Here is an 11,788-nt window from a genome sequence, read left to right as displayed (position 1 = left end):
TTATGAAATTCATACACTCAATGTATTGATCAATATTTTTTTGTTTGCATTAGGAACAGGCGGAAAAAACACTAAACTGAAGTACTGCCTGATACCCCGAGCTAATCAAGAAGAATGATCATCTGTCTCCACATGACAGTTTTACACACGATGGTCTGATGGTCACAATCCGGCTTGACACAATAAATCACAACCCTTCCTGTTTATAATATGAATAGATATGTTTCATAAGATTCTACTAATATTGTAATATTTATATCGAAATACATTATGACCCTTCATCACTCTGATCTGTTCCCAATGTGCGGCAACGATCAGCATGAAAGTGCGAGCTGCAAAAACGTGCCTCAAAGCGCATCGTGTAACGGCACCCTCGTCCGGCAAAACGAACGCTAGCAGGTGTGGAAAACCTGTCGACCACTCTCGTAAAGTGTGTGTCTGTTAGTGATGATGCGTGTGCGCGTGAGCGAGTCATCGGTATCGTGTGTTTCGGTGTTTTTTTTCTCGACTCTCTCCTCTGTTCCATATATCACCTATATGCCCGAACGTGCGCAGATCAAACATTTTTTGTGGCTTTTAAAACCTAACCCAACATATATGCGTCCACTCTGTCATCGTGATCGTACTTCGTTTTGTTGTATGCTGCTGCTGTGGTAGATGTTTCATTTTTTCTGCTGTTGCCTTGCTCTTTAGAGCCAAAGCCATTCTCGCACTTCGCCGACAGGTTGCGCACCGTGTCGTGCTCAGTGCGGTTCGGTGCGTTCTGTTCGCTCGTGTTAAATTCTTTTTAACCGCCTTCTACCGTCCGGTGGAAGATTATTATTAATAAAAACACAGGAAAGACGAAAAACAAAAATCTCTCTTTCGAGACACCAAAACTTGTGTGACGTGATGTCTCGGAATGCTCTTTACTGCATTCGTGTCTAGTGAGATGATCGTTTCCGGTTCAATGTTCGTTTAGTTGTTTCGTACAAGAATGCTTGCCTATTCACGTTTAACAGTGTGACACGTTTACGATTTAGCTGGGCAAGCGTTTTGCAAGCAAATTCACGATCGCTCCGTGAAATATTCCAAAAAACGGTAACAGATAACTGCCGACAAAGCAATCCAGCCAACAATCAATATCGCAGATTGGTTGAGCATTGCGAACGAATTCAATCCTGCCCAACGATCACCATTATTGTGTTCGCGTGAAGTGTTTTGCAGAATTCGCGTCACACGTGTGAAGTTCCACTTGCGCGATGTCGCGTTATTCAAGGTGAGTTGTTATTGGTTCGTACGCACCATCGATGCTGTATGGGTGGCATGGTGGGAACTATTTATAGCACCCGGGTTTACTTCCTCTGCTAGTTGACTTTAGACCCATTTCGTACAAAATTGAACTGTTGGTGTAAAATACAGTTGTAACAATATTGCAAGAATTTCCCTAAACATGTCTAACTAGAAGTGGTCCCTGTTGTCAGCGGCATAATATGTAGGAATAGGAAGGGAATAATTCAAGCAGATATCCACTCGAAAATGAAACTTGACACGGTTGATTGACAAACCTTTCCCCGCCTCTGTCAGATGAATGATGGAAGTCAAGTCCGGTAGTAGTCGAATATCCCATTGGTGCTTGGTACCTTTTTACCACCTCCCTTGACAAACGACTGCTGCGAGAAACGTTAAATGACCGCCATATTAAAACACTACACGAATGATGAAGTTGTGTGAAAAATCGCTCAACACGAATGTGTCGATGATGGTCGTACGGCACTAGCGGCTTATTGCTGCCGGAATGCCATTCCAACGGGTAGCCATGCTTAACGCATCTATCCGTATTTCACCCCCAAAAACTCCATCAAGTACCTGGTGAAAGAAACCGGCCGGTGGTTGGTGGTCGTTTACAAATTTCCAAAAACTAATACCCACCTAATCTGCACTGGAACAGGCCTAAATCAGCTCAGCAACATACCAATCAACGCAATGCGAACCGAGTTGGGAATTGAGGAATGAAGCTCAAGTTCAGAAAGAAAAAAACAACAAACACAACTCCAGTTCGAAACATGATTTGATCGGTAGAAGCCTCTGTCGCTGCATGGTCATCGTCTGAATTGGTTTAATTCGAACAAAACTCCCGCGCTGCACACCATACATTGCCCGTCGATAGGCATTAAAGGATTGAAAGTGTAGCACATTATCACCTACCAAACCGGTCCTAATTTTCCTGGAAAATAATGTATGTGTGTGTGTGTATGTGCCTCATGTACTAATCGAATGTATTAAAACATATCCTAAATACGGCTCCAAAAGCCATTTGCCAATTCGGAGGACGACCAACAACAACAAAAAAACAGTTAAACTTCCCCAACATTGGGTTTGCTTCTCTGCTTAGTTGTCGTTATTTTGTAAAAGCAACCGCGCACTCGTAAGCACTTAATTATTGTAGGTTTGTAGCTGATGCATTCGCCCACTCAAATGGAGAATGATTCTTATCGAGTGCAGTTGTGTATGCAGTGTGACAGGTGGAAAGAGCGAGCTAAGGTCGCAACATGACAGTATCAGCTATTGATTATTGATGGTCAATTCCATGTTTTTGTATTTTTTGAAATGCATTGTGAAGATAAAAACAAAACAAAAAGAAACCCAAAATTAAGTGAATTGAGAAATTGAGAGACAGAATTGAAAGGAGATTGAAAAAAAAACAAACAAACATGAAACAGTGCGTACCGATTATGACCCACTTTGCGCGTCGATGGCAGTGATGGAAAATCTCACGGCAACGACTTTTCGCACCCAGCGCTTGGGTGAAGCCGGTGTACGGTGTGTTTATTTATAACCACTAAGTATTCCCCACCCCCCCGCTCCATTCCACAACGATACACACAAACGCGCAGCGCACACTCACACGTTCTAGATAAACATATTCATAAACACCCGTCTCGGTAAGTGATCATCGAAGTGGTTTTAGTAAGTGGTGCGAGGCGCGGAGCGTCGAGCGTTTTCATTTCGGAATGTCGAAACGGACGCAAGAGTTTATTGCCGATTGAGTGTGTGTGTTTTTTTGTTTTTCTATTATTGTTTTCGTGCACATAAACGTCATCTCGGCAATAAACGCACCTGGGATGGAATGATTGGGGCACAAAATTCGATAAAGTTTCAATCGATCTCTGACAGCATTAATGATAAGGTTGTCGTTTGTGAGATAATTATTAACTGCTTTCTGTATAAGGTAATGGAGGCGCCCGGTACTTTACTAGCAGCGGCTGCTATTTTACGCACTTACACGCGGGACAAATTATGTACCTACGAAAAATTTTACAGCAAAAAATTAAGAAATGATAATCTTTGCTGTTTTAAAATTGTTGTAAGACGGGAAAAGACATTATAAAAATAAAACAAACAAAAAGAAGGAAAAATTCAAATGTGATGGAGGCGCCAGGTGGTTTAGTAGCAGTGTGGCGCGAGCCATCTCGGAGATTTAATAATATAAAAACGACTAAGAAAAATAAACGAATAAGACAAAAACTGAAAAATAATTGCTCTAGTTATCGTGCAAATAGTAGAAAAAATTAAAAAAAAACCAAATCTGATAAGGCGATGGAGGCGCCCGGTCGTTCAGTAGTGACAGCACCATTATTCACTAGACATTATCAGAATCAACGCACTGTAAATAGCGTTCTCCTTAAGAATGAATTTTCCATATGCAAATCAAATGGGGTTAAGCAAAAAAAAAATAATCGTAAATTGATACTAATTGAAGCACCCTGAATTGTGTTCCATCAACATCAAGTCCGCCATTTGCTGCTTTGCGTTTAACAATAGTAAATCTGTTTACACTGCAACTTTAATCACCTGTCAAACAACGCTCTGTGAACACTTCGACACGTCGCGTGTACGCTTAGATGCGTTAAACGCCCACTCTACGGTGCTGCCGACGGGGTAACATTCCGTATAAGCAGCAAGCAGATAAACTCCCAAACCAACGTTTGTTTGCATTCATCGGCCATTTCCAGCACACTTTTCCCATTGTATTTGTTTTGTCCCGTGCGTGTGTGTGTTGTTTTTTTTGTTAAAGAATAATCATTTTCCGTGTGCTACGTTGAGCGTGAGCGTACCCACTGTGAAGATGTGATGTATGAAGTATCTTTGACAGCTTTGCCGGGCGCGACCGTGAAGGGGGTGGATGAAAGCAAAATAAAATGCTCGCGGCTTGAAGCCATTAATATGGAAAACGTGCCTGCAGCCAGGGTTGTTAGATTTGATTCGGTACGATGTGGGTGTTTGCGCGCGTGGAAAGTCCATCTCAGGAATCGATAATGCAATGCTATTTTTTTTTGATTCACCATTTGCGGTAGAGTGGAAGTCGAACCGGTCAATGTGAGGGCAATATGTTGCTGCGGAAGAAAATGAAATGCTGATGGCAAATGGATACCAACTGTGGTCCGGTTTTATTCGCGTAGGAAATATGCTGTTTTCCAAGAAACTCTTGTAGCAATTATCTTGAAGAAATCTTGTCAGACATCCGGAACATTCACGCAGGCAACTGTCTGGAGACTAGCATGGAAAGTCCGTTGCCGTACTAGTACTTGTTGATTGATATTTGCTTGTTTACTTATTTACTCATGTTTTTTTTATTCTTCTTCTCCCAATCCTTCCTTTCTTACCCCGACTTCGCTCGGTATCATCTCTGCATGACGACTTGTGGCGTTTTCTCTCCAGAGACGACCCACGTTCCATTTTCTTCAGCGGCAGCTCAACACCACTTCGAAGTTACGCTGGGTCGGATCTGTTCAAGCGCACCTCGACCACACCGGTGACTCCGACTCAATCAACCAGTCCCACTCCTTCCACCTCCTCAACCAGTCCGACCGTTTCGGCTTCTGCTACAGATCCTGCCAAACCTGAACCCGTCGTCCGTATCATCCCGATCCTTTATCCGGCTCAGCCAGCCCGCCTTATCGGTGGAACTAGCAGCTACGGTAACACCAACCGACCCAATCCCACCGATGGGTCGGACGTGGAGAACGGACCAGTGAAGGGTAGCGACGTTACCGCCACCCCACCATCAACCCCAACACCACCAACGACCGCCGCGGCTCCCGTTACTACCGGCATTCTTAAAACACCGCTCGGTACACCGCCCACCGGTGGTTCCGGGACACCATCGCGCGTGTCCTTCTCGGCTCGACCGGTCGCCACTAAACCGACGATGGCTGGTCCGAGCGGTACTAACCCGTCCAACGTCACACCCAGCGGTACCAGCAACGGCGTACACGGCCGAACAACGCTTCCACTGGCGAAGGCATCGCGATCGGCCGAACCACCACTACCGCCATCTATCGGTGGTGGAGAAACGACACCGAATGTGCCGCACCATACGGAACCCATGTCTGGTACCGGTGCCGGGTCCGCCTGTCGGATGCAGCTTGCCCTGTACGGTTGGCGCAAGAAGTGTCTGTATGCGCTCATCTTCATCCTGATGGTCATGATCATCGTGAACCTTGCGCTCACCCTATGGATCATGAAGGTGATGGAGTTCTCTTCGGTAAGTGCTTTCTGCTAGTGCATTGCATAACTTTAGGGGTTTAGTAGTAGGAGGTTTTTGGAGGAAGAACTTTTCCGTCTATTTCGTCTTTTATTTATTAATAATATGTTTGTATTTTTGTGTCCAACATTATGTGCTACTGAAAGGGGTCTTTTCAGGGGTTGAAAGTCACGGTTAATAGGTATAAGATAGGAAAGAGAGAAATTTTATCAAAGATCTTAAATTTCCCCGGAAAGAGTTTTTTTTTAATTTTTTCTCTCTCTTAAAAAAATATGACCCAGTTATTCATCTGGTATACGCCTAAATATATACTATTAAAAATAGGTGCTAAAGTTATGCATTATATTATGTTAAGTTTAACCTTTTTAAAGGACAAATTTTAGGACTGGCTCGAGTAAATTCAATCAGATGGCGTTTTTGTGGAAAAAACAAGGTCCATAGCAGCTGGCTGAGCAGCAAAGATAACAACACACAACTCGTCTATCACATCATCTCCTAAACCACTGTTTTGCCGGCATTTGAAATAGTTTCCCTGTGTTCGATCACTGCTAGCGAAATGTTGCTCCAATTTCATCCATCCGTCCAATTTATCTCAAACCGAAAAGATTCACCTTCACTTCGTAGTCTTCGTTTCTGCCATTCCATGCCGGACTAACTTCCAATTCTTCGTGTGCCCGAGATGGAAAAAATACAAAGAACAAAAACAAACCGCCCAACAAGACGAGGGTGGCATTTTTCGTACAGCAAAGCCCGCCTCTAATTCTTCCCTTTCTAAGCAAGCACAAACGTGTCAGCCACCGGGCAAGCAAAACGTACAAACAACTTCCCACAAAATGATAGGTTAAATTGAAACTTTCACTTCCATTTTGGGTCACACACGGCCGATGAAGTGTCCATCAAGCAGTCGACCTTTTGGACCGTTTTGCACCGGCTCGCCTCGACTGCCACTCACCCTTTGCGTGCCTCCACACCGCTCGCACATACATATTGGAAATGGCAGCGAGTGTAAAGATCATGACACGTGTTTATTTATTTATTTCCCTTCTGACGCCCTTTATGTTGCTTTCTACTTCTGCTTCTGGGTGGGAATCTTTTTTTCCTCTTGCTTCCAATTTTTGATTTGTTTTCCGAACTCCTTCGGTATTTTCCGTACAGGGGAAAAGGGGTGCAAGCAAGAAACGGGAAGTTTGATTTCTCACGATCCCTCACGAACCTTTGGATTGGGTTGGCTTATGCTGGTGCTTAACTTCTGTCCCTGTACCACGGGCACACGTACCTTGCCTTCCCGCCGTTCGGTCGTTAGACAAACGCAAGAAAGGAAGACGAAAGCATACCTCCGATTCGGTTGATGGCAGATGATGGTTTTGTTTATTTAGCTGATTAAGTTGTTTTCCGTCGGCTGCAGAAACGAAGCCGATGTACTCTGGAGGGCAAAATATCCTCGCAACACCCAACGCAGAAGTCAAAAATTGAAACACGTCAGTAACCGTCAGTTTGTGGCGGTACTTCGACTTCAAACCTTTGAACGTGCGGCTAAAGAAACAACTTTCCTTCTTGTTCCGGAGTAGGGTGGGGAACTAATGAAGTCACTCGGATAACTTCTAATCGTTTGTTTTATTTTTTATTTTTTTCTTCTTCTTAACATCCATTCCCGGGGATAGAACGGTATGGGACAGCTGAAAATAGTGCCGGGTGGTATTCAACTTACCGGACAGGCGCTCGTACTTAACACCTTACGCGCATCGTCCATCCGTTCGAAACACGGCCAACCCATATCCGTCGGTAAGTTTCCTTTGTAGCAGAGCTGGCAAATGATAAGTCACCCATTTTGCTCTTGCGTTACTGTTTTGTCTTTCCACAGAGTCGTCACGCAATCTGAGTGTAAACACAAGGAACGCGTACGGTGCGGTGGAGAACCAGCTATTTCTTGGCCATGATCGGCTGGAAGTGCTCGCGAACCATTTCCGCATTACGGACACGCACGGTACGAACCTGTTCGCGGTCGATCGGGATGAGGTGATCGTCGGTGCCGGTTCGTTGCGTGTGGAAGGTGAAGGTGGTGTTGCGTTTCGTGATTCCATCCAGACACCACTCGTTCGCGCGGACGCCGGTAAGGATTTGAAGTGAGTACCCCCGTTGAGATGGAACAGAAGAATGCAAAAGATAAAATCAAAAATGTGTTACAAATGGGAGCATTCCAATGGACTTTATTTTGTTATGTATTTTTGTTTTGTTTTAATATACAGGCTAGAGTCACCGACACGATCGCTTGAAGCACGGGCGACTCAGGAGATATTTATCCAGTCTCGGGCCGGAGGTATCGAGACGACCTGTCTCAACGATTTGAAACTACACTCGGTCGCTGGTAGTGTAAGTATTTGCTTTGATAGAGGTGTGTTTGTCTATATGAGAACGACGGAGTGTAATATCGATACAGAAGCATACATTTAGGCGTTGTTCATTAAACACAAAGAGAACCAATGGATATTAAGCAAAGGTGTCTAAAGTTATGCAATTTGCATAACAAATCTGGCTTCACGAAAATTTAGGACTTTTTACAAAAATGCGTTCTCATATCGATACATTTTGTTTGTTTGAGTATATGGTATCGTTGTAATAAAGAAATTTGTCCAAAAAAACGCTGTGCGCTCTCTCTCCATCTCCTGCACAGATCCGGCTTGACTCCAGCGCCATTTATATGCCAAACCTGAAAACCGTGCAAACGGTAGGTAGTAGCGGTGGTAGTAGTCTATTATCAGCAGCAACCCGATCGGACACGGCGGGAAAGATCTATCAGCTGTGTGCCTGCTCTAGCGGTAAGCTGTTCCTGGCAGCGCCCAACAGCGTCTGCACTGCCGATGATAGTGCCATCTGCAGGTAATACGAGTCGCCGCATGTTAGAAACCTTCGCGGCCAGTTCCTTCCCGTGCCGTTAACGTTCGGTGTGAAGGCGTGGTAAATTGCCGTAGCTACAGCTGTCGGTGTAGTAGTTAGTAGTGTTAGCAGCAGCAGCAGCAGCAGCAGAACGAAAAAGGGAAACTGAAAGGACGTAGACGCAGACGTAACATACAGACGTACACGCAGTATCCAACATTTCACCTTTCCCGTCCCCGAGTTGCCTTAACACACGAAAGATGCCACACTAAAACAATTGTTAATCGTTCCCCGATATGTATAGCAGACGGGCACATTTGGCGTCCTGCATGAGCTTACAATGGCGCTCGTTGGAGGGGATGTTCTGTTGATGGCTGTACCCGTTCTGGCTTCAATATTTTGAAGGACCGCTGGTAGCTGTCACTAAACCGTTTGCTCACAATAACCTTAACTTCCCTTTGCTGCTGTTACAAATCGCTTCCCTCTGCTCACGCTCACCCCGTCCTCCTTTGTTCCCAGTCCTGTTGCTCTTCCACGTGAAGTGGAAGGGAGACAACAACACAACTCAAAATTTAAAGAAATAAAAGTGTTATACTCTAGCAACCAATTATGCATACACTTAGAGGAACGACTATATATATACACACACATACCTTAGCAATGACAGATAAGCGTTACAATAGAGCTAGGAAAGCCCCGGTACGATGGGCAGAACGATATCAATCATACTGTATTAGAGTGTTTCAAATTTTCGGTGCAAACGAGACAAAAAGCAAAACAATATGGAATGGGTGCGTTCATGAGATTGTTTGGAGTAATAAGAAAAAAGAATACAGTACTGCAGCAAGCGAAGAAACAAAAAAAATAACAACTCCCCGCGCGTGTTAGATAAAAGCAAATTTAAACTATTATACATAACAATAATAACCGAAAAATCCATCTGCGTTAGAGGAGAACGCTGTAATCGCCATTATCTTTGCTGCTCGTACAATATAAGATACATATCAATAACGTAGCGTGTGCGTAACAACAGCAAAACATCACACGAAGGTACACTACACTGTGACGTTAACTTACTTACATTCGCAAACACACGCGCACACACTAAGTAACACATACACATGTTGCCGAAATGGGATTCGATTCCAGTCAATCGACACCGATGTTGTGAATACCAAAAAGCAAGCGTGAGAAAGAAACACACACACACATGGACAAAACAAAAACTGAACAAAAACAAAGTGAAATAAAGAATAACAAGCAAAAAACGAAATGAAATAAAAAGCTGCAACAGTGAAAAAACAAAAACAAAGTACTAATTCGCTTAAAAGTAAATTTGAAAGAATGTTTCACGCGAAAATCGTTGCCATCGTTACTAACCTGTGTGACACCTGCCATCCTGACTACTGTCAACTATCTGTCATCCGTTTACTCATGGTTGACATTTGCATTATTTGCGTTGAACAGCAAGCGTTGAGTTCTTGAGTAGTTGGCTGACTGTGAACGGGTTGTAAAATTCGATACGCACACTATACGTCAAACTGCATTTACAAATAAAATTGAAACGACAGATGACAGATGTGACGGATTCTGTTAAACTCGTTACGTTAAGCTGTTATGCTTTGGTATGAACATTCCCTGCTCATTATGAAATGAAATGCCCCAGCAGTACCGTTGGACGCAGTTTGAAGAAGTAGAAGAAAAACACTATATTTATAACCATCCAAGTAAGAATGGTTGAAATGCCATCACCCTATCACTTCCTACTCCTTAGTCCTTTCAAACAGGAAACATTCTTACAAATGGTTGCAACTTCAACCTTCCTCCATCCAATGCCAACCGAACATCAGTATCCGATTTCACTCCCTTTCTATTTTTCTCTCTCTGTCTCCCTCTCTCATTCGCGCTCTCTCTTTTTTTCTTTTTCTCTTTTTCTCTTTTTATCTCTCTCATCCTTACACACAGAAACACATACCATTTCGTTTCTTCGTAAAGCTATGAAAGGAACAAGAAAAGAACCTTGGTTCGGAAAAATGATGAGCATATCGGAAACCCATCACGATTGTGCTTGTGGATTCCGGAACTCACCTTCTCACCAACTGTTTCCATTCCCTCGTTTCATCCCATCCCATCCCATTACATTGATACACACACACACCTGGTAAGGTTAGGTCCTGTTTGGGACGGTTGGAAATGATGCACACGCTAACCGCAAACGACAGCCGACCGCTCTCGGCTTTTGAGGTTGCATTCCACCCTCTCATCTCACAGCTCACACCATGTATTGCTACACACACACACAAACAGTCATCCGAGTGAGAAATGGTACATGTCACAACAAGGGCAATCATTTCCCGTTTCGTCGGTAGGTGGGTTTTTGTTGGTTGCTGTTTGTCTCGCTAGTCGGCAAACGCTTCAAAACATATTCGCAGGTGAGGTTAGCCCTCGGTAAGCTGTCGTTTCTCAAAAATGTCTTGCCCAATTCCGCTCCTCTTTTTTCTTCCGTTCATGGCTATATGGTCGCATAACAAAAAAAAAGAACATTGAGAAATGTCCACTCGGTGAAATGGTTTTAAACTACGGTAGTAGTTTTTTTCTCCTTCTCTTATTTTTTTTCATTTTTGTTTACCTTTTGCCCACTGTACGTTTATAAAAAAGAATTATTATTTATCCACCAGACGGAAACGACGGGGATGATGGGTCGAGATTAGAAGGGAAAAGGGGCACGGGAAGCGAGGATAAGGCTTCTGGATGTATAGAATCAATGAAGATCACGGGCACGCGATGGTTAGTCGGTACAGGAAGCTCTCATTTCACCTTCAACTGAAGCAAGAGCTCAAAGAACAAAAAAAAAGTACGCGCGCTGCAACATTTTGATGCCGTGACTAGGATTCACGTGGAATGGTTCGGATGTTTTTAAAAGAATTTCGACGCCATCAGGCCTTACCGATGGTGGTGGTTGTGATTTGTTGATGAAGGTGACAGGTGGGAAGTTGAAGAAGAGGATGGGAGTAGGCTTGGGGGGGGGGGGGGGTTTAAGGGGTGAGACTTCTAGCAGGCGGAATAGGAAGGTACTCATAGTGTAGATGATTGGCGGAGAGATGACATGTCTTCCTTTTATTCTTTTCCAAGAGAAGCACCAAAAAGACAAAACAAGTCACTCGATGGAATAGAGAGACAGGTAAGAAAGAGGATAAAGATAGAGGGTGCTAGGGGCTAGGGGGAGGATTGGTTCAGTTTGTGGACGTTAGACAAAAGGCGCAACCGAAGCTGTTCAGTTGTGCGGGTTCGGGTTTGCATCATGGCAGGAGTGGAATGAGAACCCCTAAAATGTGTTTCAATCCAGAAACGTAATATGCTTCCAGTCAATGTCAGACGGCAGGCGTG

The 11,788-nt window shown here is 43.9% G+C and overlaps 1 protein-coding gene across 1 annotated transcript; it reads left to right on the top strand.

Annotated features, from left to right (window-relative positions):
* The first annotated feature begins 348 nt into the window (after window positions 1–348).
* Window positions 349–9,728, top strand: LOC125764875 (delta-sarcoglycan). Its single transcript, XM_049429521.1, has 6 exons — window positions 349–1,258; window positions 4,702–5,527; window positions 7,189–7,309; window positions 7,389–7,650; window positions 7,774–7,897; window positions 8,199–9,728. Exons 1-6 carry the CDS (start codon window positions 1,242–1,244, stop codon window positions 8,406–8,408), a joined length of 1,560 nt encoding a protein of 519 aa, XP_049285478.1. The 5' UTR covers window positions 349–1,241; the 3' UTR covers window positions 8,409–9,728.
* The last annotated feature ends 2,060 nt before the right edge of the window (window positions 9,729–11,788 follow it).

This window comes from Anopheles funestus, chromosome X (genome assembly GCF_943734845.2).
Source record: "Anopheles funestus chromosome X, idAnoFuneDA-416_04, whole genome shotgun sequence".
Lineage (NCBI taxonomy): Eukaryota > Metazoa > Arthropoda > Insecta > Diptera > Culicidae > Anopheles > Anopheles funestus.
The sequence above is the reverse complement of the archived record's forward strand: the minus strand, read 5'-3'. Positions and strand labels throughout refer to the sequence as shown.